This window comes from Xylaria bambusicola (genome assembly GCF_022495145.1).
Source record: "Xylaria bambusicola strain CBS 139988 unplaced genomic scaffold F5B22scaffold_1, whole genome shotgun sequence".
Lineage (NCBI taxonomy): Eukaryota > Fungi > Ascomycota > Sordariomycetes > Xylariales > Xylariaceae > Xylaria > Xylaria bambusicola.
Window position 1 is genome coordinate 966,877 of NW_025953554.1, and position 25,469 is coordinate 992,345.

The 25,469-nt window shown below is 48.9% G+C and overlaps 5 protein-coding genes across 5 annotated transcripts; 3 read left to right on the top strand and 2 right to left on the bottom strand.

The window, feature by feature from the left end:
* The first annotated feature begins 5,417 nt into the window (after positions 1-5,417).
* Positions 5,418-6,555, top strand: F5B22DRAFT_583096 (uncharacterized protein). Its single transcript, XM_047973340.1, has 2 exons — positions 5,418-6,398; positions 6,473-6,555. Exon 1 carries the CDS (start codon positions 5,600-5,602, stop codon positions 6,281-6,283), a length of 684 nt encoding a protein of 227 aa, XP_047836358.1. The 5' UTR covers positions 5,418-5,599; the 3' UTR covers positions 6,284-6,398; positions 6,473-6,555.
* A 6,041-nt stretch (positions 6,556-12,596) lies between these two features.
* F5B22DRAFT_653061 (uncharacterized protein) lies at positions 12,597-15,715 on the top strand (the record flags this gene model as incomplete). Its single annotated transcript, XM_047979681.1, has 8 exons — positions 12,597-13,589; positions 13,663-13,818; positions 14,075-14,124; positions 14,241-14,262; positions 14,321-14,413; positions 14,485-14,517; positions 14,608-15,106; positions 15,165-15,715. 8 exons carry the CDS (start codon positions 12,597-12,599, stop codon positions 15,713-15,715), a joined length of 2,397 nt encoding a protein of 798 aa, XP_047836359.1.
* A 1,332-nt stretch (positions 15,716-17,047) lies between these two features.
* Positions 17,048-19,857, top strand: F5B22DRAFT_13629 (Alpha/Beta hydrolase protein). The gene is made up of 4 exons (XM_047968999.1): positions 17,048-17,954; positions 18,067-18,095; positions 18,202-18,350; positions 18,513-19,857. Exons 1-4 carry the CDS (start codon positions 17,158-17,160, stop codon positions 19,314-19,316), a joined length of 1,779 nt encoding a protein of 592 aa, XP_047836360.1. The 5' UTR covers positions 17,048-17,157; the 3' UTR covers positions 19,317-19,857.
* On the bottom strand, positions 19,489-21,796 carry F5B22DRAFT_583108 (peptidase M24, structural domain-containing protein). Its single transcript, XM_047973342.1, has 5 exons — positions 21,172-21,796; positions 20,465-21,104; positions 20,023-20,394; positions 19,858-19,964; positions 19,489-19,786 (listed from the first exon to the last, which is right to left on the bottom strand). The coding sequence occupies exons 1-5, from the start codon at positions 21,594-21,596 to the stop codon at positions 19,687-19,689; spliced, it is 1,644 nt and encodes a 547-aa protein (XP_047836361.1). The 5' UTR covers positions 21,597-21,796; the 3' UTR covers positions 19,489-19,686.
* A 269-nt stretch (positions 21,797-22,065) lies between these two features.
* On the bottom strand, positions 22,066-24,001 carry F5B22DRAFT_13881 (cyclin-domain-containing protein). The gene is made up of 2 exons (XM_047969030.1): positions 22,549-24,001; positions 22,066-22,174 (listed from the first exon to the last, which is right to left on the bottom strand). The coding sequence occupies exon 1, from the start codon at positions 23,603-23,605 to the stop codon at positions 22,568-22,570; it is 1,038 nt and encodes a 345-aa protein (XP_047836362.1). The 5' UTR covers positions 23,606-24,001; the 3' UTR covers positions 22,066-22,174; positions 22,549-22,567.
* Positions 24,002-25,469: the final 1,468 nt, after the last annotated feature.

A 25,469-nucleotide genomic window follows, 5' to 3' on the forward strand; every position in this document is an offset into this window, starting at 1 on the left:
GGTGCAAGCTTGCATGTAGCATTGTGAAGGATCTACTTACTATGTAGTATAACCTCGATGCATACGGCATATTATACGACGACACTGAAAGGAGAAAAGGATACGGAGCTGAGCTGGGCTTGCTCGCCCAATACACACCGCAAACATATACAGGTTCGTGACACGCCATAGCTGGAGTAGTTCGTCTCTAGTCAGTGCAGCCCCATACGTTCGTTCGACTCCAGGTCAACACCACAATTATATCTGGAGAATCTGGAGAGAGCTCTTAGAAAGTGGCCCTTTGTCTCTACGCTAACCCTTAGACTAGGACCAGCATCCAGAGACCTCTCCTACTACTTATCATGTACAAAGCCGGTCCCGATCCATTGATGAAGGCTACCTACTCTCGGGCTTGCAACTCCATGTATGTATAGGAATACTTTCGTGATACACCCCAGTGTATCGTTGTCTATTTCCATGTGTCTAACCTGGCTGCATTGGTTCATGGATGAGCCTCTTCTCCTTAGCACACCACGATGCTTGGCGTAGGCTTGGCGGCATGGAAATACGATTGGCTAGGATTCTTCGCCGCTCAATTCACTACTCAGCACAACATTATTTTCGCGCCAACTACATGCAGCAAGGTACCTAGATAGCTTGATGCATAGTTCAGGGATGGCACGGTCATAAAGCTTTAACAGTAAGTATGGTAGACACACTGAGCGGAAGCGAGTGCAGGCATTCGTCGAACCCATCAAAGCAGCGAATCCTTTTAGACAATTGGCATTGCGCGAACTGATAGGTAGATACACTATCAGGCCTTAATAGCAAGATTCTGCAAGATGACAATGGCGCATAAAGCCGGCTCGTTAGTTTGTATATGTATATCTGCCTTACTAAAGTGTAAAGTATGCCACCATTACCACTTCCTCACCACCACAATACATGAGCGCTACATCTTGATGTAGGATTTTATATATACCTAATACGACCGAGATGTGGTTCATAACAAAGGTTGCTTTAGAGTGGGCAGCACTTGCAATAATACCCCATTGTACCCAGTCGTGGGACATTCTAGACGTCGGGTATTTCACAAGAATATGGCATGAAATACGGAGCTTCCTCTTTGTACAACATCCCTGAGATCTGCATATGCGTATGTCTGGATGTTTACAAACTTGTGAAACGAAAAAAACGATGATTGAGCGACAACGCTCATTTATCATTTCTGGCAGTCAACGAAAAGATCTGCGATATGCGCATCTGGCCAGACCCAAGAGTAGGAACTAGACTCTTCAAGCGTGAATGCCACGGGGGCCTAGACCACTCACGATGCTTGGCCACTAAACTGCAACGAGTTCTCATGACATCTCATATATAAGGCTAGCCATCCATCGATGCCATCCCAACATCTGAATCTTTGTCCCAGCATCTTGGTATCGTGCCATCCACCGAAGCGAAAATACTTTTAAACGTGCAGTGACTGGAACAAAGTTCTATCTCGGTGAGAGATACGAGATGATAACCTCCCATCCCTATATCTTATGCGCCTGCCGAAAGGGAAAACTGTAGTGATAAGAGTGACAAATGGCACCACCACCGGTGGCGAAGATCCAAGATTCTCTTGATACAGAGTCCGACAGCGGCCCTCCTTTACGACACAAGATCGGCTTGACCTGCCATGACCGGCAATCTAGTCAGGGGAAGGGAACAAACAATTTGAAGAACTATATTCTACATACTATGCTAATAAGCAGCAATGCCCGTCTGATCTGATGGGAAGAAAGGTCGTTGAAGCCCGGCCTGTCCTGAGACCCAATGAAACCCCCTCCCTACTAGGTAGCGGAACTTTGAAAATTAGGCTCAGTTATGGAGGGTGAACGAGGGGAAATTAGCGCTTTGGAGTGCTCCGATCGACATCAACTGATACCTCTTTGGCGTCCTCACCGGTCTATCCTCCATTCCCCTCAAGTAGATATGCCGCCTCAGTAAGTATGTAAGTATGGTGTGCATGGAAGATGGAAGCGACCCCATCGTCTAAACTTGTCGTTGAAGCTATCTTGACCTCTCTCCCCCGAGAAAAATCTAATCGGATAGTCCCTACTTTCAGGTCCTAACTCCCCACCCCCCTTCATGCAATGTTATAGAACGATGTCAGTCGTTACCTGACGCCAAGTGTCGAGATGGTCGTGATTGTCGTCTGTTAGGCAGGTAGCTTTATGCCATTCACTCACTACCTATAACCCGTTATATACACTTCCCTACCGGCAGTTAGATACACTATCAGTCGATCAAGCGGCACATTCGCCGATTTGCGAATCTCGGGCGATGCCTTTTGCGTTTCAGGATGATCCGGTGCGGAGATATCCTATCTAACAGTAACATTCGGACGAGCGGCGGCCATTACAAAGATCTCAAGGCGAAAAAGCATAGAAAAAGTCTTCTTCTTGTGGCGTAACAGTTTTCATCAAAAACATACGACTTTGCCTTAAGGCATGCGCACAATGTGCTCGTTAAAAAAACACCATCACCTAGACCACACCAATAGTATCGCATAACGCCGGCGACAAGTCGATGGCGATGCCACTGCTTTTGGGGCACTTAATATCTGTACGTACTGTCGTGCTACTGTACTAAAAACTGTTTTGCATTAGGAACATTACACCACACACCATGTGTATGTGCGTGCCTCCGCAGATTTTAGTAGGTATGAGAGAGTACCTAGGATGCATGTACTCGCCTACAGTGCCCAGTAATCTACTTAATTACTGTACCTATAAAAGGGTCAACAGTGTACGCACAATGCGCACTGTATTTTGCAACACAGTCTGTCCCGGATGGCAACATACTGTCAAAAGGCAGACAAGGGCAAGCTTGGTTTATATGCCGCCAAGAGATAGGTACCAGAGTCCTAAGGTACCATCTCTTATCAAAACTCTCCGGTGATCGATCTAACTCCGAGTCGCAAGCGCGACAAGCTACCAATCAAGGTCAGAGACAGCACGGGCGATAGTTATCGCAAGATATGACTTAATTTCTGTGCAATGATTACCAACAAGAACAATTCCTTCTCACCTTCAGGCGCGGATCGCACGCCCGACATCGCTAGACAATACCTAGTGAGGAAACGGCGGAGGAGTGAGATGGGCCACGACGGCGCCTGCTCCTGCTCCTGCTGTGGCAGATGGAGACGGGCAGGATGGGGATGTACCTAAGTACTATGTAAGTACAATGTCCTGCATTGCCCCTCCTGGAGAGCAAATTACCGCATTCGGACAGCCCACACAGCTCGTAATCTTGACGTCATACCCCAAATCCAACCGCACGACTCTGCCCGCCAATATTGACACTCTCAGCCCCAAAGCACATAACGGACAAATATCGTCCGAGCGTCAAGCCCTCATGGCCAAGAATATGCAGCTGAAGCCTCCGTGGCCAAATGAAGTAGGTAGATAAAATATTAAGGATAGCTATCGGTGATATTGAAGTAGTTCGAATCATCGAACCCCAACGAACAGCTATGACAGTAAGCACCAGTTCTCTTAATTGGAGAGGCCCAGGAGGATGAACAATGGATTCATTCCTTACTTACTGATACGGTATCTAGCAAAATAGAATTCAGGATGCGTAAAGGTCAACTGAGTCACATATGCCTAGATATGTCAACCAGTAAGTACCCTGATCCTCGTGTCTACTGCACACCAGGACCCCATATTCGGTATTTCGAGACCCGATTCTATGGATCTCTACACACAATACATATATGTAGACACGTTTTCACTTGAAGCGAGAGACTAGGGTTCGGATCGCCGATGTTGTCCAATGTCCATAGGAGTATGTAGGTATCTTGCTGAAGTTGCCCGCGCTAGCACTGGTTACTCGACTTAGCATCCTCAGCTACGATATCGAACGACAAGCCCAGCTAAAACAAGGCGGTCTGTAAGGATGTGAAATAAGCTCCGACTGGCGTCTATTGTACCACTTCGGCTGCTTCCCTCCTTCAAGACGCGCGGCGCGGGTATCGTTATCCCACGTCCCCTCAAAGTCTGAGTCGCGCGGGGCGAAACGCTAGTAGAAGCCACAGTGCTCAAAGTTGCAATTAGTACAACTCAATTCACTCCTTGATGGCGCGAAGGCGTTCTGTACGCCGCAGATACGCTACTAACGTCATTATAGTAGTGTGGTATCCTAACCGCATGTGGGAAAGACAGAAAAATGTGCCACAATATCGATGTATGCTTAGGTGAGTTAACTTTTGTCAGGAGACAGGCTCTCCAAATTAATAGGCGCGTGTGGTTAACCACTCCTTGGTACGATGGTCTCCTGCAAGTGGAAATGAGGCGGGAATATTCAAACTTGATTTTTTGATTGGACAGATATCTCGGTATATTTACGGAGAGTGAGTACATTCGGGCGCTATCGGTGAAGCTCGCATCTGCTTGCATGCAATGGCAAGCCGGGGCAGCTAGGGAGATCTGCAGAGAACCCCCAGAGATTCTATCGATCTTGTGATCAATTATCAATTGTATTAATCACCTCCATACCCAAATGACACTTGCTTATCTGGCCCATGGGGCAGGCAGGTCAGATCTAGTGCCTGCGAACCTCAAGATCTCGGCAGAGGCAGAGTACGGTACCCTAAAGTACGATTATCTATGGATACCTAGCAGAATCTGTGTCAAATGATAATAGTATCATAATATAGACACTTCATCTGATGTTATATCAATTATGTAAGGAGAGTAATCATAAATCTTGGTGATCTAGGAACGAAGCTTGAGAAATTGATAGTACAGTAGCAGATCTACCCGTCATGGCCTTGACTAAGCAAATCTACGAATTAAGATATCGACCAGGATGCTCGAAAATACAGTGTGCACTGTAAATATGCACAGTCTCCACCAAGCTTCAATTTCCGGAATGGACTTTGCGGACTTCCTACTTAGGAAAGCGACTAGGGGTTCGCAGCCAAACAGCTCCAAAGATAAAACAAACGGCTGGCTCAAGCTCGACTTACCGAATCCGGCAATCGAGGCCATCAGCGATTGGACCGTAAAAGGCAAGCCTCTGGCCTTTACTTAGAATAATCCACAGCCGCATTAATAGATGCTTTAATGGCCTACAGTAGGTACAGTACGGAGTACGGGGTGGTAACTAACGCCGACTCTGGCCGACTATGAGCGCTGCTAAGACCCGGTTGTTAAACTGTGACACAACCCACGGGGTAAGAGAATATCGTGCTTTTGCCCATTTTCACGATTATAAGTAGTGATTTAGGAAAGCTGGTTATATATATGAGACCGTTTTACCAATCACATGGAAAGGTAAAGGCCTAGGTACCTAGCTTGCAGCGCCAATGTTAAGCCACAAAGGTTTGGCGACGCTGTCAACGCGGATCTGAAGAACCTAGACTTAGGTATATGGAAACCATTGACCTATCATATTTTGCAAACGTTACAAGATGCCGTACACGGAATCAGATAGCCTTACTCCCTGCCTTGGACAGAGATCATGCGCAAACTCATAGGCATACTTGCGGTGTAGAAATCCACGTGTATCCGTAATGTCGTTAGGCTAATAATGCATCAATTGAGATTGATTACAAGTAAAAGAACACTACATGGCCAAGATCACAACAAACCATGTTCCATGTTCGCCTTACATGATCTTCCTCCATAGCCCGCCAGACAACCGATCAAGCGCCAATAGTTTCACGCAAGGTTACATAGCTAAGAAGAAGCGCAGCAGTCGACGGCGCGAGCCTCCTCTTCCCGTCGAGAGGGACCGGGCCTCTCCGCGAGACAAGCATCAACAGGAACAGGCAGGAACAGCAACAACACCAAGGACGACGACGACGACTTTTGACGCATCTCTTTTCCCTGACATCCCGAGAGTCTCGCGTTTTCTCACGGGGCTTACGGATTACCACTACGATGTGAGCGAGCGTATTACATGCACAGCGGTAAAGAGCGCGTCCTGTTCCGGAGAGATCTGCGCATCGTATCTTATAGGGAACAATGGATATAGACAGGTATTATCATCAATCACACGGGTTCTTCTCTTTTCATCCATTCGCTACGTACTTAGTATGATACTACATGATGTGGTAACGTGTGCGCACAACGATGCGATGCATGCTACACTGCTGCTCACTCACGCACCTGAGGAGGAGCTAACCTCGACATGTGCCCGCGTGATGGGCTTTCTGCGAAATGCCATGCGTCAATCCCCCGCGCGGGGAATCAGAATCTTACGGCTGTGCGTAGCACAGTCCTACGAATGGGTGGTAGTGAGGCGTTCCTAGCTGAGGCTCTAACTTGGTTTGTTTCTGGCCAATGTCTCCTCATCGTATGGCATGAGGCCATCGTGGGCTTCTTTTTTGGGGGCGTGTTTGGCTTTGGGACCATGACCGCATACAACTAATTAGTCGTCAGGGATAGACACATTTGAATTCCCAGAGACTGGATTAACACTAATTTCAAGTGGAACGAACCACTCTGGAGATGCCCGATGATGGAAAGATCGGTCCACTGTGGACAAGTAGGTAACCTACCACTAAATACTTTGCGACTGGCTGAGTGAGTGAGTGACTTGACTGACTTCAAATTTGCGCTTTAATTTGCGGGATCACGATGCTTGGAATGCTCGGACAGACTTTTGTACTACCTTGTGACAGGAACATCAGCACAGCATTGCAGGAAGGGCTTGCCCATCGTGAGGCGTCGCACGCATCGGGGTTTTTGGTGCGAGATCGATGTTGAGTTATAAAAGCGCCGTTGATCGTCGCTCTTCACAGCGGGGCTGCTGGCGCAGACTAAGGTCTTCTTCGGCTTCAGCGGGTGCTGCGCTAGAACGAGGAGCGATCGTCGCCAGCGCCCTGGGACACCATGTCGTTTTGTGACTTGCTTCGCCTAGTGTGCCACAGTAAGGGGGGAAAAGGGAGAAAGCAAGAAAGCATGCGAGCGAGCAAGGCTTGGTCCTGTTTATATCTTGGGATGGCTATGTGAGGTTATTCACACAGTATACTGATGGTGAGCTTCAATCTGCGCTGCGCACAGCAGACGTCCATAATAGACCTTGCACGATCTCTAGTAATAGCTACAATGGATTTCAGAGTTCCTGGAGTGAAAGATCTGCACTACCTAAGATATTAAAGGTACGTCGTATTTCAGAGTAAGTAGAGCAGCGACGCCTACTTGGTATGTCTTCGTTATTTTCACGTCTTTTGTATTATTTCCAGGGATAATTTATCTCTGTGGGGAAGTTCATAAACGGTAAGCATGGGTTCTGCCATGGATAGAACCCATGCGACCCATGGAGAGAAGCGTGGAGGAGAGTAGCGGAGACACAGATAGGTGGGGATTCCTAATGCCTGTCATCTTTTCTCATGGGTTATCTCTCTAGTCGGGGTTTGAAGCAGGCTCCGTAGACGGATTTTCAGGAACACTCGGCACTGTATAGAAGGGTTATCCCAAGCTGCCTGGTGATCACCAGTAACATGACCAGGGATACTGCCAGCGCAGTTTCAGGCCCGCGTATTAATAAAACACTTGTTCGCAGACTTATACGACTAGAGATACTGAAGTCCAAAGGCTACTGTATACTTGGAAGCGACCAAAGCGTTCACGATATGGGGAAATAATGGCGTGAGTGCAATTCGTATCAATGCTGACGGGGGTTGGACGAGCTGCTGGGGCTGGCTGACGGGCGAATCTGCGCGGGTAGTTCTTTGCGCAGCACCCCAACCAGCCGTTCATTGTTGATTACTTACACTATCCGCATATTATCTTTACTAGGTCCTTACATGTAGTGATATGTCGCTGAATGAGAAGTGCCGTGGGGTAGTTTCTTATCAAGGCGTCATTATCACACGTGAGTTGCGTATCAATCTCGTCATTGGCATAGTCGGCTGACCATGTGAATGCCGATGGATGTGCTCTTCTTTCAGATTCGCATCCGACGCGGAGCTCCGCTGCCGTCTCGGACTCATGATGCCGAAGGAAGCTTCATTCCAATGGCACATCAGAGTTTGACGCCTCTCGGGGCTTGTCTTTTTGCGCCATAGTGCTGAAGCCCGCAGAAGTGTTTGGCCAGGTGACCAGCCCACTTCAACCGAACTCGGGTCGAACTGCCCAGGTGATGATAAGCTGACCGCAGACGTTTGACCGCTCGGAAGACGCCGGGGTTGTTTGGTTTGTGCTTTTCGGCTGGAAAGAATGCTCCGCGCCAGCTTCCTACAAGCCACTGGTGGCTGGTTATGGCGAGTTGGGATTGGACGCTGTCGCCTGATCTTGGTACGATGCTCTACTGCACGGGCCGCCAAGCACTATAGGATTTAGGAAGCATGTGGTGGCTTGCTTGGTTGCTTGGTTGCTTTGCGACGCTGCACAAGCACCTCGCCGCGGTTAGTCGGTGATATGCAGGAGGTGAATCAAACGCCTCCGCAGCAGTCAACTAGCACTGTCAGGTGAGGTATCATCGTCTTCATGCCCTATTCGCTGCTTAACATTAGGTATCATAGTGTACCTATACGGTACTCTTGTAAGCCACAATGGCACCGCAGCTAACACTACATCCGTTAGGTATAAATGATTGAGATGGTAGACATGACATGACAGTCTGTCTTCATAAAAGACAGCCCATTCAGCATGAAGGGGCATGTATAATCACCAGAGACAGCAAAGTCGTCACACAAGAACGCCCAGGCGAGACGGAATGTTCGACTTCTTTTTCGCCCTCGCGACACGAGTTGAGGTGGTACCATGGTTCTGGGTCTGCTCAGCCTCACGATGCCGTTCAAGTTTGTTTGCAGACTCGTGACTCCTACAAGAAATGACAGCAGAACCACGTCCTACATACTACTGTATGTACCTGTAGATGATAAGCTTGTCTGACTACGCCACATAATACTTGCTGGGAAATGGGGTTCTAAAAGAGCCCACGCTGAAAGTGGCCGATTCCTTTCAATCCCCATTTCGAAGCTCTCCATTCTCATGGCACCAGCAGGGTGCTTTAAGAGCTGAGAACTGCCTGAAGTCGTTGCGGCGGATACAGATATCCTGTAGCACTGTCTAGCCAATGGAGTTTTATTTGCAACGCGAATACTGTTATGTACGAGGTATCTCCAACCGGACAGATAGCTCCTATGTCAGTTACACTACTTCCCGACGTACGAACACAGACAAAATGAGTCGGGCCTCTAGCGTATACAGTTTATCGTCATACTGTCACAACTGATGGTCTTTGATGTGCGTGTGAGAGTCTGTCCATAAAGGTATTCGACGTATATCGTATGACAAAGGCTGTCAAAGACTGCAAGTGGCGAAAATGTCCCCCCCCCCTTCCATTCCCCCGAGAACGCATCCTTTGGGAAAGATGTCGTGTAACCGCAACCTCGCCCCAACATGTCTCGGATTGGTCAAAACACCGAGAACTCACTTACGAATCATGTCGAGAGTCCTGATGTTATCTCAAAAACTTTCATATAATTTTCACTTCTTGGGGGCATGCCGGGGGGAAAGGATCGACACCGCGACACCACGTAGTGCATGCTCTGGAACGATGCGAGTTTCCTCATGCAAGGGTAGTGTGGTGTCGTATGGTGCAGTGTGGTGTAGCTTCTCATCACCATCCTCTGAAATCTGCGCCGGGCTAGAATTTGCTCGGGCCGCCCCCCTTCTGCAAGCGCCCAACCTTGGTACACAAAATGGGTAGTTATTCAGAAGCTTCTCGAGTATCCTGTCGAGCCCCTGTTTAGTACATAGCTCAACAGGGTCTGTTCATGCGACAGGAATTTGAAAAGGGGGGTTCGTTCGATTCCCCTGCCTATACTTCGCGACGATAGTTCTGTAGGGTATCGCCAGGTGAGGAGACCGACTGCCACCTACCCCGGATCATAAACCAGTAGCTTTGGGTAAATGCAAACAAGATGCAGCAGTTGCTAAGGATCATGGACCCTTCTCTTGCCCACCGCCCTTTCACCAATGGCAAGCCATATTACTACACCAGCTCGCCGACTCTCTGGATAAAGAGCTCCCTAGGAATGGTCGAGTTAGCCGTGTAATGAACATCAACCGCTTTTTGGTGCTACATCGACCAGAAGCACTATTGGGCAGCAATTAGATGCGTCTTTGTTCTTCTGAATGTGGCCCTAGTACATATGATTCCCTCCCTGAGGACAAGGCGCGGCTGCTTCTTTCACATTTCCTTATCCGACCAATAAACTATGAGAGCAATCAAAGTTTCTATGTAAGGGAGCATCCATAGCAAGAAATTGTATGACAGCGTCACCGCCACTATAGCTGTATACCGTAACTCCACGCTCGCATTTCAATGCCCTTCTTAATCTTCTAGCGCAATGTCGAGATGAAGGATTCTCCAGTTAGGATTGACTTGTGCGCCATAGTGTGTGAGACAGTAATTCTTATACTATTTACATGTGCATGTACATACAATTACATAACATCTAGGATCAGCAACCTAAGGACGTTGAACATGCTCGATGGAGGAACAGACAACGCTCCTAATATATGTGGCGGAATGATGACATGCCAAAGGCACGCCAAAATAGCTATCGTAAGTGCTCAAAGACAAGTGGCACCATGGTCTCGATCCATGATTCCAAAGTAAAGGGTGGTATTTTCACCAGGTCCCTAGTTGCATGTGCTTGTTCGCTTATTGTCGACTGATTCTCAGGGTCTCCCGGCAATCTGAGGAGCCGATTGAAGCATAATGTGTTGATGAATGAATGTGGTATAGTCAACCCACCAGAAACTGGCCCGTTGTTACCCATCGTGCAGTTAATCCTTGCGATATAGGTCGTTGAATTCGCCACCTAGATAGGCATTAGTCAACATAAACTGTTGAACTCGGTGACGCCTAGGTATTACTTATACCTATCACGTGAAGGTTTCACGTCCGGCATGGCCAGTCTATGAATATGACTGCATCGAACTCTGTACAGTAAGGGGTTAAATGGCTATATCTTGTAAGTGCTAGTGAAAGTCTTCGCGTGGTTCGTGGTTCTCCTAGATCAAGGTACAGGAAGGAACGCAATATCAGCTTCATAGGTTCCCCTAACATCTACTTGATGAGTGTCAGATATGCCTCTGGTAGAAGAATACAAAGGATTCGTCTGATTAAATTTTGAGATTCTCTTTATACATCTGGGATAACTTTTACATCGCGGCTTAATGTGATCTTTTCATTAATCTCAATCTTTCATCTACCTGTTTACTCTGGTAGTAAAATTCTCATGCCCATCAAAACCCCTTAGGCTAGACAGTACAACTGGAAGAATATTATCTTGGCTTTTCGGCGAAACTAGTGTTTGTACCATTAAGGGATAAACTAGGCGCCAACCTTTATGACCGGCAGGTGTTCGGAGCAAGCTGCTCGCATGAAGATTTTCTTGATTCATATTGGTATTCCAAGGAACACATTTCAACCCCGATACGCTGTTTACATAAAGTTTATCATTGTGCACCGGAGCAAAGTAAAGTGCTAAATGTGGCAATCTTGAAAGGAGATGTATGGTATAGGTACCTGTATGGCCTTTGCTACAATCTATACTAACATATTTTAAGCTCGAAGATTATGCCCGTCCTTGCAGCACAAAAATAGGATTTGGATATTCTTGTGACCAGTTTCTTGTTCATAGTAGTGGGCAGAATAGCTTGTTTATGTAATAATTTTCAACGGATTGAATTCCCCAATTTGCTGCTAGTTTCTGCCGCATGATTCAGAGGTGCTGTGATCTCTTGGCCGCCTTAGATGGTTATTGTTCTCTAGATTCTCCTGGCCATATATCTTCTAATTGTTTGGAAATCCGATTGGCTTAACTAAACCACCACTACTAGGGATAGAGTGTGTTTGTGTGTGCCTGCGCTGTGAGTTCTGAAGATAGTACCATGTCGAGGGCAAGGCTTTTAGCCTTCTCACCACAGATGTAGTGATACAACAACCTACATACCTGCATGTTAAATGTATCTTAACTTTGCTGGGTCAAGTTTCGGTATGATCAAGTATGCAAACTAGAGTCCGTGATGCAGCTCGCCTCTCAGTTGCTCGGTTTGTGCAGCATGGTTACCGCCGGAGCTCCAGGCATATCTCATCCACTCAATTTATATTCTAGTGTGAAAATCTCACAAACGCGATACACACTTGAGCCGTAAACATGGGATATCCCAATTCCATGAGAAGAAGAAGTAGTTACTATCATTTGGGTTCACATATTTCACCGAATGGGTAATGAGTACCAGCTGCTCGTGAATTAGTGTTCAACTTTCCGGAACAGATTCCTATAGTTGCCTGCGGCTTTAGTAGAACCATGACGGCTCAAACAACCGGTTTTTTCTCAGAATATCTTGGCAAAGGACAAACACAATCCTGTAGAAACAATTAGGTTCGACTACAACCTGGTCGGCGGATTAGGTATATAACTATGAGTTAGCGTCAGTGTCAGATCAAGTTCTGTCAGTTATACTCTACTTTCACTGTCAGGTGTCTTCGACCTGTCACCCACGTGTCGGGCCTAATTCTAGAATATCCTGTTTATAGTGTCACTCAGTGCATTGCCAGTCTTTACTTCTGGGCTCTGTACATTCCCTCGCTTCACTATGAGAACTCTGCAAGGAATACTTCTGTGGGCGACAGCCGCAGCCTATGCTTTCGGGGGTAACTTTGGCATGGACTATGATGAAGCTCATTTCGAGGACTCCCCTTTCCCGGCCGGTTTTGATTCTCAAGGCTTTGGCCTTCATGCTCCTAATTATCCAGCTGGCCATGCCCCTTATAATGGTTTTGGGTCTAAAAATGGTGGCTTTGGTGGCCGAGGCGGGTTTGGGAAACCGGGCTTTGGCTTGAATCATGACGAAGATGAGAGCAAAGGAACCACATCTTCTGGGAGCGACACTACTACTAGTAGTACTTGGTCGTCTTCTAGTACAACTACAACTCATACCAAAAATCATATGAAAACTGCTCATACCCAAGCGACATGGGTTACGACTGCTACCTACGACAACCCTTCTGCGAAGATGAGTGCGATTAACGACTTTGGCGGCAGCCTTGGCAATATTTTCATAGGTCACAATGGGGGCCATAATGAGAATTCAGGATTCAAATTTGATGACTTTGGCTTCAAGGTCAACCAGGCAGGTAGCCAAAACGAGGGTACGGAGGCAGAGACAACAACAACTATGTCGACAACTACAACGTCAAGCTCTAGCTCCTCGTTTACCTATGTATCAACATCAGCTCCAAACTCTGCTAACTGGCGTAGCTCGAATGGCCATCGTGATCCTGGCTCATCGGGGCGCAAATACAAAGGGGGGAGCGACTGGCCTTCGAATAGCGGAGCTAAGTTTGGAAAGCATAATCATGACTATAAGAGAAGTAATGCCGACCCGAGAGAGGGCGATGATGACACAACCCTCGAGGAACGAGGCTTCGGTAACGTTGGTGGATTCTGGCGAGGCTGGGGCGGAGGAAACTGGAACGGAGGTGGTTCGCAGGGAGGTGATACACACGGAAGTAATGAAAATGAATTTGGACATGGACATGGAGGCGGTGGACATAGGGGTGGCCAACATGGAGGCTCTGGTGGCATGGTAAGTGGTCATCTTATTCATTCTCGAAGACGCCAAGTCTGAAGTTTAAACCAAGCTAACGATGTGTTGATAGGGTCACGGTGGCCATAATGGCTGGGATCCTACTTGCATGGCCTCAACAGTCACGGCTACATCGACATCGACATCTACTACAACGGCAACAACTACAAAAACGACTACGGTTACTGACACATCTACATCTACATCTACAACCACAGCCACAGAAACAGTGACCGTTATGGATGATAATTGGGGTTGGAAACACAGAGAGGGTTAGTCGATGATAGTCTATTAGAAGATATTTTTGTTTTCCGCCTCTTCCCAGGGCCTCCTTGTTGAAAGTGATGCTGATATGTGGCCCTGTAGTATGTAAAGCCCATCAAATCCTGAGCATTTCAAGAATGTATATCTAGGCTGAATGCTGGCCAACCAACGAGACTTCTATTTCAACTAGTTCGACCTCATTTGCTGACCATTCACGGTAGCCCCCTAAGCCCCCCAAGCCCCATGGAATCCATGACATTCAATCTGTGACGTAAGTCGTTCCCGAAGTCAACTAATCTCTTCCTTTCCCGTGCGTCCAGGGAGTGAGGGCGTATATGTATGTGTCCAGGTCGAATGGGGGCTGGTTTGCTAACATATTCTTTCTAGTAAAAAATACACTGCCACAATTGTGAGTTGCGGGCTGAGTATCAAATAATATCAAAGAGACTATATCTAACATTACCTAGACGATCACGAATGGTCATACTAAAACCGCGACTGAGACCAAGTTTGAGACGGACACGGACACTAAAACTGTAACGGCGACGGAAACTTCAAAAGTGAGTATCTACGTTGACTGCATTAGCTAACAAGCCTCTGGATCACAGCTCGCTAATATATTATTGCGAAGTACACATCAACTGTAACAGTATCAGACTACTCGGTAAGTAACCCCAGCCCCGTCGCTTGCATCTAGACTGCATTATCACGGGAATCTCAGAGCATAGAGGCACGATTTTGATACTCTTCGCAGTCACTTACATCAACTGTAACCGTATCGGTCACCGCCACAGTTACTTCTGACTATACTTCTACTGTTACTTCATATTTCAGCACTACGTATACCTCTGACTATACATCTACTGTTACGTCATATTTTAGTACCACGTATACTTCGGATTATACGTCTACTGTCACCTCTGACTATACGTCTACTGTTACTTCATATTTCAGTACTACGTATACTTCGGATTATACGTCTACTCTCACCTCCGACTACACTTCTACTGTTACTTCATATTTTAGCACTACGTATACCTCGGATTATACCTCCACAGCTACCTCTGACTACACCTCTACCGTTACCTCTTACCTGACTTCAACTGTCACTTCCACTGTTACGTCTTCCGTTCCCTCGTCCTTTACTAGCACGGCAACTTATACAAGTACCGCGACGGCGACGGTTACGAACTCGGCCACAGCTTCAACTTCAACACTCACAATTACTATCTCTTCTGCAGCACCTGCGACAAGTATTTGAACCCCCTAGGAATAACAACTGTAACTTCAAAGCTAATACAGCGTCGCTAGTCAAAACTAAGACAATTACAAGCACGTCCTCAGGGAGCACTTTCACGATCACCACCACAGTTACAAGTACCAAGTCCGGCAATACGCCTACGGTCACTGACACGGTTACTAGCAATAAGTCTGGGAGTACTGCAAGGTCGTCTACATCATCATCTTCACCTGCTAGCGCAGTCGTGACGACTATTACTACGACCAGTTACGGCTCAAAAGGCCCAACCACCATCACCACAACGAGTACAAGCAACCAGAAGAGCACGACCACTCAGACCAGGAACACGAGCACAACGGTCACCAGCACTGCAACTGGTAACTCGTCTACTAGGACGTATGCGGTCACGGGCGTGACGACAGTAACGAGCACGAGTACAGGCAACTCGGGCTCCGTGGTGACCGTGACGACGACAAGCACGCATGTCTCGACTGTAACGCAAACATATGCCACGAGATCAAACGCAGCTGACGATCAAGACATAGCCGCCGGCGGCTCATTAAGGATGCCTCGTGGGCTATTCCTGGGAGGATGGGCTCTAGCTATCATGGGTCTAGCATGAGGCTGATCCAATGCGATGCGACCATTGTCTCATGAAGCCTCTTCTATCCTGCACATACAGAACCAGCATGAGTATGGGACCTGCTGTGGCGCATCCACACAGCAAGCAGCGCGCAGCATCCCTTACCTGTCATCACATCTCATTTCATTTGTTAGCATAACGTTGTATATGGTTTTGGTATTGGTCAAAGATGTTGAGAAATCTGAAATGGGTCGTGATTACACAATCTTGGAACTCCTCGGCATAATATAACCGACGCGCTGTTGGGTGAAAGAGGCATGGGAACCTTGATGGTCAGTTGTGTATGCACTTACTGGGAGAATGCTTTTAAGCACGATTAATCATACTTAATCATAATCAATAGAGTCATGTTCAAAATTCATAGTACTAGCCATCTCGATTACATGACCACATTCTATCGACCAAATATATTGCATTGCTGATTTATTATCAAATACTCATAATTCTAGTATCGCAGTATATGGTTCATAGTTTTGTTGACAAGCGGTCAGTCTTGGTGAGCATTTGCGATGTACTGTAGGTAGATACTTAGGTACCTAGTACCTAGCTTGTTTCTCGCTTACACAATATCGTCCAAGAGGGATTTAGGTAAGCTGACTCGTTGCCGAGGAGATTGACTCACCTCACACACCACCATTTATTGATCCGAGACCTACAGGTGGATAAACATTAGCTGACGAGTTCATCGTATCGGATATGATAGCTACCTACTTATTCGACATGAAATGCTGCTGAGCAACTTCCACCTAGGAATAATAGTAGGTACAGGCTTCTCTCAGCCCAACCAGAGATAAGAACATCGAGATGCCTGCCTATTCGAGACATAGTGATCCGCACCGTCGCTGCCCCCGGTCAGACCTGGTCAGGCAAGGGTTGTCCGGCAATAACAGTACGATAAGATAGGTCAGAATAGGTCCACCAGCCGAGAACTAGAGACTAGTAGCTGCCGAATGCTTGTTCTCACAGATGATGCTGAGCTACCCTTGTCCGTTGGAGTAATATGATGAAAGAGCACATACACGAAAGGCACGAAGGGGAAAGCGAAATGTACTCAACCTGCGACTTGGAGAACGCTGCTGGGTCAAAGTACGCATGGCAACATCTTTTTATACCATTGCGAATTACGAGAAGAAACCATAGATATTCGAATGCTAGTGCACAGTATGTTTGAGCTACCAGACCAGGGGGGCATGTGAACATCCTTCAGGGTCTCTGTGGGAGAGCTGCATACATGATCGGCATGCTAGATAGGTAGCTCTGATGGTATTTATAATTGAAAGAGAGCGTATTCCCAACACTCAATTGGTTTCTCTCTTACACATCCTCTCTTTATCTTCTTCGCTTCCCATCCTCCGAGCAATATTCGCTCGGTAGCTAGGTCGCGAATAGCCAGCCCATATAGCTACGGAGCCCATCACTCAATGGCCTCGTTTGCGCGCAGCCTCGTAGCCCTCGCGGCGGCGACGGCCCTCACGACGCTGAGCCCGGCGCAAGCCCAGTTCGTCAAGCCGCCCACGGACCTGAAGCGCGTCATCGGCCACTACAACATCCCAGTGCGCTACAAGGAGGTTCCGACGGGCATCTGCGAGCTGAATCCGAACGTGAAAAGCTACTCCGGTTACGCGGATGTCGGAGAGGACCAGCACATTTTCTTCTGGTTCTTCGAGGCGCGCGAAGTCGAACCCGAAGAGGCGCCGCTTACAGTCTGGATCAACGGCGGGCCGGGCTCGAGCTCTATGATCGGGCTGTTTGAGGAGCTGGGTCCCTGTCGCGTCGACCCGGAGGGGAAAGTCTTCAGCAACCCATACTCGTGGTCTAACGTCAGCAATATGCTGTTCATCGATCAGCCAAGTCAGGTTGGGTTTTCGTATTCTTATCCTGTGCCCGCGTGGACCAGCGACAGCGGCGGTGTCGTCGTCCTACCCGAAGAAGTCTGCCCGGATTATGCACCAGCGGGTACCTGCGGCACGTATGCCTACCCGAACATCACGTTGACTGCGAACACGACACCTGCTGCGGCCCCGAACTTCTGGAAGACACTTCAAGGCTTCATGGGGGCCTTCCCGAAGTATTCGAGGAACGGATTCCACTTTGCGACAGAGAGTTACGGAGGTCATTACGGTCCCATATTCAACCAGTATATCGAGAAACAAAATAAGAAGCTCCCTCATGGTGCTATCAAGATCCAGCTCGAGACTGTATTGATAGGGAATGGATGGTAAGTCGATGAATCGATCTCATAACTAGTAGACTCCGATATTAAATCTCGTTCGAGAACGGTTGTGAGAGCCGGGACGTAGTACCAGAATACTGACCTTGTTCCTACACAGGTATGATCCTTATGTCCAATACCAAGCGTGTAAGTTGTCCATCCACACAGATTCTGAGGGTCTATGTTGAGATTTTTTCTTTTACCTCGGATATCCCCTTGAACTAGAAACGTTGCTGACATTTGGCGTCAAAAGACTATAACTTTTCCGTCTACCCCGGGAACACGTACGACTACTCCCCCTTTGACGAGTCCAACGCAAGCATGTTCTACAACAATCTGTATGGGAAAGGCAATTGCCTCGACAGGTTGCAGTACTGCAAGGACACGGGTGACAACGCCATTGTAAGTAACCAGATGGATCCCATAATCCACTACCATCCCCCTGCCTGCTTGTCAGTATATATATATAAAGCAACATCAGCAATTTAAAGCCAGCGCCATGAAAAAAAGCAAAATACACGAATCACTCGAACTCCTCACTAACACAACTCTCCGATCCAACAGTGCAGACTCGCCGACAATTTCTGCGCATACATGGTAGAACTAGTCTACGACAACGTCCTCGGGCGCGACGAGTACGACATGCGCTACCTCACACCCGACCCGTTCCCCTACCGGTACTACGAGTCCTACCTCAACACGCCCGCAGTGCAGTCCGCGATCGGCGCCTTCACCAACTTCTCCAGCAACGGGGCCGTGGGCGACGCCTTCGACAGCACGGGCGACGACGGCCGCGAGATCGGGACGATCGAGGCGCTCCGGTCCCTCGTGCACGCGGGCGTGACGGTGGCCATGTACGCCGGCGACGCCGACTACAACTGCAACTGGCTCGGCAACGAGGTATCCGCGGGCTCGGTGCGCGCGCCGGGGTTCGCCTCGGCCGGGTACCGCGACATGCTGACCAGCGACGGCGTATGCCACGGACAGGTCAAGCAGGCCGGGAGATTCTCCTTCACGCGCTTCTACGAAGCGGGCCACGAAGTACCCTTCTACCAACCCCTGGCGTCCCTCGAGTTCTTCGCGCGCGCGATACGAGGCCGCGACATCGAGACCGGGAAGCATGTCGTCGGTCCGGCGTATCGCACGGAGGGATCGCCGAAGAGCACGTACCGCGAGGGCAACGGCACTGTGCAGTTCAGCGTCACGCCGGCGAACCTCACGTATGACGTCATTACGAATAAGCCTGGTGCGCCGTGGTCTGTTGCGAGGAGCGGCGGGGAGGCGATGGTGAAGAGGAGTTTCCGGGGCCCGAGGGGTGTTGGGGGACGGCCGTCGAAGAGACAAGGGCCTGGGTTTCGCTTTCGGTAGATAGATAGGACGCGTGGGATTCGTTTTAGCGGGTGAGCGAGCGAGCGAGGTAACGCTAGGAATCGTGGAATATGGTTACGATGTATGACGCATGATCAAAAATAAAAGAAAGATAAGATCTAGGACACTAGGTACTAGTAGTAATGAATATACACTACTTAGCATAATTACGATAATGAGTTCATGCCTTCACTCAAACACAGTAAGTTGTTATCGATTATGGCTGATCATCAAGATAGTTAGTCTGACATAATGATCACTCTCTCTGCAAAACTAGCTTCCGCTCGTAGACGCAATCGCTCCGTGACTAGACTCCTATCCTCCCGAGACAATTATATACATAAGACGTCCTTATCACCCGGGACCGATTTTAGCTGCCGAGAATAATCTTCTCCATCTCGTCGGGGTCTTTGACCGCTGTCGTTAGGTTGATGTAGCCATCTTTCGTGATGACGATATTGTCCTCGATTCTAAACGGCCAATATGGTTAATACCACAATCCCTCATCCGTACTGCTGACCATATGGGTTAAATAGCTTACCTCACGCCGCCAACATCCCAGTAGTTGTTAAGGACGTCCTCATCGATGTACTTCGAATGCTTAGGGTCTTTGAGGTATGGCGCAATAATGAACTCGCAAAAGTAGATCTATCACTAGGTTAGCAACACCGACTCTTCCCGTGCGGATATTCGAAGGCCCACATACACCAGGCTCCACGGTGATAACGCTTCCCGCCGGTAAGTTCCTCCTCACTCGCAAGTATCTAAACATCGGGTCGGGGTCCGAGTAATTTGGGTGGCCACCGGTGTCATGTGTGTCCATGCCTAGATAATGGCCTAGACCATGTGGAAGAAAAGCCGTGCTGGTGCGGGCTTCCAAGATCTCTTTTCGCTCTCCTTTCAAGATGCCAAGTGATAAAAGACCGTCGATGGCAATCTGATGCGCTCGCACATGGACGTCATCCCACCAGACACCTTCTTTGAGCATTTCGATACATTCATTCTGCATCTGTAGTACGATTTCGTAGATAGCTCGTGACTGCTCGGTGAAGCGACCTGATATGGGGAATGTTCTGGTCTATTCATTTCATTACCGTTAGTAGTCTGCAACACATGAGTAGCGATCGCTTTGGATGAAGACGTCTTACAATATCCGAAGCATACGTATCCCATTCCGCGCCAGCGTCAAGGAGCAGCAGGTCCTTCCCAGCCAGGTCCTTGTTGTTATGGACATAGTGAAGCGTAGCAGCCGCTCTACCGCTGGCCACGATGCTAGGGTAGGCCTGTTTTTTGGCACCCTGCCGACTGCAGCTGCCGGTGAACACACCCTCGAGCTCATACTCGTTCTGAGCCCTGCGCACATTCTCAAGAACCGCCTTATGAGCGACAGCGCTGATCTGGTTGGCCTTCTTGATGAGGGCGATCTCATAGTCGTCTTTCACGACACGACATTCGTCGATAGCCTCCGCGAGGAGGGACATGTCTTTGTTGCCAAACTCAAGAAATGTAACCTTGTCGGAGATGCGCTCGGCGATGGCGAAGACGGTGGACTTGGAGTTGGCGCCGCCCAGCCTTGCTAGCATGGGATTCAACTCGGTTGTGGGTAGGACGGTATCGACATCGTATTTGGCCAGGGCCTCTTCGGGAGACAAGGGGAGGCCAGACCAGATGACGCTCTCGGGATCGATTGGGGGGATGAAGAGAGTGGACTTCTCAGTCTCAATGTCGTAGATGAATGCGCAATCAGCAGCATCGACGCCGGTTAAGTACATGAAAGGTCTCCGTTGTCTGTCTCGCGGTTAGATAAAGCCCGTCTTGTCGTACTCGGCAGACAGGGCGAAGAATGCTAACACACCTGAAAGGAACCGGCTCATCGCTGTCTTCGAGGAGGTGGTCGGATCGACCCTCGAGGTACAGTGCGCCGGTGGCATCTGGAACCTTGGATCGGATGTACTCGACTACGCGCTTTGCATGGGCTTTGGCGGGATACTTGCCCTTCAGGACAGTCTCAACATCGATGTCGGCCATTGTCGCCGTAGTTGTTGTGTGAGGAGCTGTCGCGATGGCGGTAAACCGGCGCGGGGTAAGAGGTATGAAGGGAGAGGGCGGGGTAGCTACAGTAGACACCACCTGCAAGCTTGCGCTTCTGTATGGTGCGACGATGTATTGCGATAGGATCCGATCACAGAGACGGATCGCTGGTTTTGCTGACCGTAAGGAAAGAGTGGTGGTTCTGCAGAGTACAAAGCTGCTCTTGGTGAGTATGGCAGTGGGAGGCATCTGATTCGCGCTGCCAGCCAATAGGGAGAATTCCTATCGTGAAATGGGGAAAGCGGTTTGATGCGGATGTTGTTTGGCTGCATTCCCATCCCGAGGACACCTCCGAGGGGGTTACCAACGGCTCAAGTTAACCCAACGTCAATTGTACCCGAGATCCAGTACCGCCTATCTGCCCACACCGTGAACTATCTAGATTCGGTAGGTGGGCAGAGAAAGTTGTCTAGATACCTACCTATTTGGGTGACTTCTTTTGTAGGATTAATCATGTTTTGCGTCGGAGACAGTATGATATCTCAATTGACTGTATATATATGTAGACAGAGAAGCGCCCCCAGGGTATGATTTACCACAATTCAAAGGTGCCTTGAAATAAATATCCTGCCATTGATAATGATAGATTAAGTGGATAGCTATATTGAATGTAAGGTGAGGACCCATGAACACATCCATTGGAACCTGGTAAATACACATATATACATGACTTTTTGATTAGATGAGGGGGTATCATAGATATAGGTGACGGACTCCAATGAATAAACGCAATATATCGTTCTTGATGCCCATAGATTAATGCCGCGCTACTTCCCAATTATATAATGTAATTCGGACAATGGTAGTGTGAAAGGAAGGTCACATATTGCTCATCCTCCGATGAGTACGGAGTGGCAGAACCCTCACTGAATTTGTTCTTGCTTGTTGCATGCCATATCGTTTAGTCAACGAATATAAAGTTTGTAATCCGAGTCCAGTGTGCAACGGATCTATGCCTTTATGCAGCCCTTTATGTTGACGACGGAGACGCAAAATTGGTGGCCCAAATGCACGGACCGCCGCGGTCCAGAGATGATTCCGCCTCAAAAATTGAACATGGCTCATGCACAATCATTCATTTTCTCTCTTTGTTGGAGTTGCTCGTGAAGGAAGCTCGGACTACCGGAGGCTGGAATGCCGCATCTCGCCGAGCTCAGGAATTAGTCAGGGTTCTTCTTACGCCGCAGATCAAGATTTAAGTTCGGTATTGTTCCACCAACGCCTATGGCCGCCGCAGAACCGCTACTTGTGCTCTGTTTCAACATCTCCCAATGTTTTCTTAGTGCCTCCTCGTCTACCACCAGCTCAAACCCAGCGAGGAAACAAAAACTGATCTCAAGTCTAGCTAACTCGACTTCGCTGACACCGCCGACCTTAGCAACCTTGGAATGCGGGTAGCTGAGGTCTTCTAACGCCTTCATGGCGACCCTGAGACCGGCGAGCAGCAGCCGGTGGCAGTTCCTGCTTGTTACAGGGATAGCTCGTTCTTCAACTGCCAACCGGAAAATGTAGAGCGATGTTGCCAGGTACACGGCAGTCGACATGGGGCAGAATCTATGAATGCGCTGGAGATAATCTTCGATGCTAATGGGCGGGGGCGCCTTGCTGAAGAATTTGCGTGTAATGGCGCTGTGTTGCAGGTTTAGAGGCTGCATATTTTCGCCGATGACGATATACGGCCGGGGCTTGGTGGGAGGTAGCGGGGGGGTAGGTGGATGTCGGAGGCGCACGCCGTCGACAGGCTGAAATTGTTGTGTATCAAAGAAGCCCTGTTGGCCTTGTCCTTTTGGTTCGGGTTGGCTAGTTGGATTTTGCCCTTGATTGTGTTGATGAAGATTGGCGAGGTTCTTTTCAGAATGTGATCGCACAATGGCAGCTTTTTCTCGTTGCAAACCGCTCATGTTGGGTACGGGAGGACTAGTAGGAGGAGGCGTTGGAGGGATGTCCCCAGTGACACGAACTAAGGACTCGATGCCAGCAGAGAGCAGCTTGAGGGCGGCGGTAGGTGGCAATTTGAAAAGATCGGCTGGAGCATTGGTTGGGACAACATGAAGTGGTGGAGGTGTTCGCGCCTGCGTGATCAGCTTCGGGTCTGTCGACGGCACCGGACGCGGCGGTGGTAGAGCCGGTATCGTGTCCGAGCCTTCTCTCTGGTCATGGACGGCATTCTGCTCAATTCCATCACCATCTGGTGGCATTTTCCCTCCCCGGTTTCGAACTGCTTCCTCTTTGCCCTTTCCTGGCGAAGAAACGGGGCAGGCCCAAATCCCAGAGCCTATACGAGCACCGGTATATCACGGTACTCTGTAGCACGCGCTGTGAGTATCTGTAATACCGTGTGTGTGGACGGTTTGACGACTGCTTAAGCTGCGATTGGACTAGACGTGTTCGTCTAAAGTGTGACAGAGGACGACTCAATTTCTCTTGTGAGATGTCGTCTTGAATCCGGTCCTTGATAAACACGCATCATCTCTTGCTCGAAACAGGCCAGACAAAACAAGTACGATAGGCGGTAGGTGATAGACGATGCAAAAGTGCAGTAGGCTAAACAAGGAGACAGGCTCTAATCAAGACAGAATCGTATTTATGGAGGTTACCTAGTCGATAGGTAACTGAATTAGGGCCGAGACCAATCGGGTACAGTCGGAATGATTAATGGGAATCGAAGAATATGTCGCGTCACGGGTATAAATGGAAATTGTATGATGCTAGATTGAAGTTGCCAGCCCAGATAATAGGACCGGCGAGGTTAGCGAAAAGGAACACGACGGGTGAATGAAGAGATGAAGCAATTTGGTCTATCCTGCCCCAGGAGAAGAGGTCAGGGTGAAGCAAGAAGAAGACCACCATCTCCTGACAAGTGGTGACATGCTCTGTCGCTGTTAGTTAAGTATTGACCACCCTGGCTGCCGCCAAGTTGAACCCCGCTGTCAATTAAAAGAAAACGGCCTGGTCGCGCAACAGGCCATTGAAGTGGGGTAAGACAGGGGGGGTAGTAGAGCACCTACATGCCTTACTTACTTAAGTACAGTAGGTACTGACCTGCATAGCCTAACAGGCGCACTACTGTCCCTATTTCTACCTTATTCTGCCCGAGGCTCTACAGGTAGGAGGTAGGTAGGGACTCACAGGATGCCCTGTCGCCCTGTGTCTAGCGCAAATATGTGCTATGTACCGCAGGTTAGGGTGTATCTCACTGCCGACCGTAGCACAGCAAGTGGCTGGTTGGTGCATGCCTATCCGAGACAAGGCGATCCTGGAAGAACTGATCCTGAGACAAAATCGACTTTCCGTCCTTGTGATCTCGTGCAGAATAGACAATCTAGACCGCCAGGTCACAGTCGAGACAGTCTCGTCACAGTAAGGATCCGTCAAGTTGGCTCGAGTGGTTTATCTTTGCCCCATACTTTAAGCCTTGCCTGTCACATCTCGATCATCCGCCCAGATATCCGCCCACTTGGAGACCAGACGAGATCTCGACCAAATTGGCAACATCCCCCCATATTATCATAGTACTATCTTCGCAGGAGCAAAATCTCCTGTCCCGTCCCCTCGGATCAGCGAACCTCGCTTCCGTATCTGAAGCCATGATAGGTAAACGCGCAGCTGGGTTTGGGGGTGTGGATGGCGTCTCCAAAACTTTTGCCACGGAAAATCCAACCAGTGAGGGGAAGCCACCAATTAGCTCACAGCATCACGCACAGATCTATATCTTCCGCATATAACCCCAGCTCCGTTGTACAAAATATCAGGTACATGAAACTCATCGAGAGTAGCACGCGAGGCACGTAAGGAGATCATCGTCGATACGAACGCGACAGGCGGACATTGAGGACCCTCGATTTGCCTCCGTTATCCATAGCCTATAATCATTCTGCTCCACCTCGAGCGAAGAGATAGTCTAGACTCTTGATTTACGCTGCCCAGAGCAGAGGGGATACGAGTTCTGGAACGAAGATACACATAATTATTTGACGTTGGATGATCCAGGATGACTTGGGGGGGGGGGGGGGGGGGGGGGGGGGGGCGGGGGGGGGGGCGGCGGGGGGGGGGGCGCGGGCT

Excerpts from the sequence above, each read along its gene's own strand:
- F5B22DRAFT_583096 (XM_047973340.1), top strand. The coding sequence starts at position 5,600 with ATGGCCAAGATCACAACAAACCATGTTCCATGTTCGCCTTACATGATC.
- F5B22DRAFT_13881 (XM_047969030.1), bottom strand. The coding sequence starts at position 23,605 with ATGCCACCAGATGGTGATGGAATTGAGCAGAATGCCGTCCATGACCAG.
- F5B22DRAFT_583108 (XM_047973342.1), bottom strand. The coding sequence starts at position 21,596 with ATGCCTCCCACTGCCATACTCACCAAGAGCAGCTTTGTACTCTGCAGA. Across the intron at positions 21,105-21,171 it reads GATGAGCCGGTTCCTTTCAG|ACAACGGAGACCTTTCATGT; the intron begins GTGTGTTAGCAT and ends ACCGCGAGACAG. Across the intron at positions 19,787-19,857 it reads TGGGATGTTGGCGGCGTGAG|AATCGAGGACAATATCGTCA; the intron begins GTAAGCTATTTA and ends TTGGCCGTTTAG.
- F5B22DRAFT_13629 (XM_047968999.1), top strand. The coding sequence starts at position 17,158 with ATGGCCTCGTTTGCGCGCAGCCTCGTAGCCCTCGCGGCGGCGACGGCC. Across the intron at positions 18,096-18,201 it reads TTATGTCCAATACCAAGCGT|ACTATAACTTTTCCGTCTAC; the intron begins GTAAGTTGTCCA and ends TGGCGTCAAAAG. Across the intron at positions 18,351-18,512 it reads ACACGGGTGACAACGCCATT|TGCAGACTCGCCGACAATTT; the intron begins GTAAGTAACCAG and ends CCGATCCAACAG.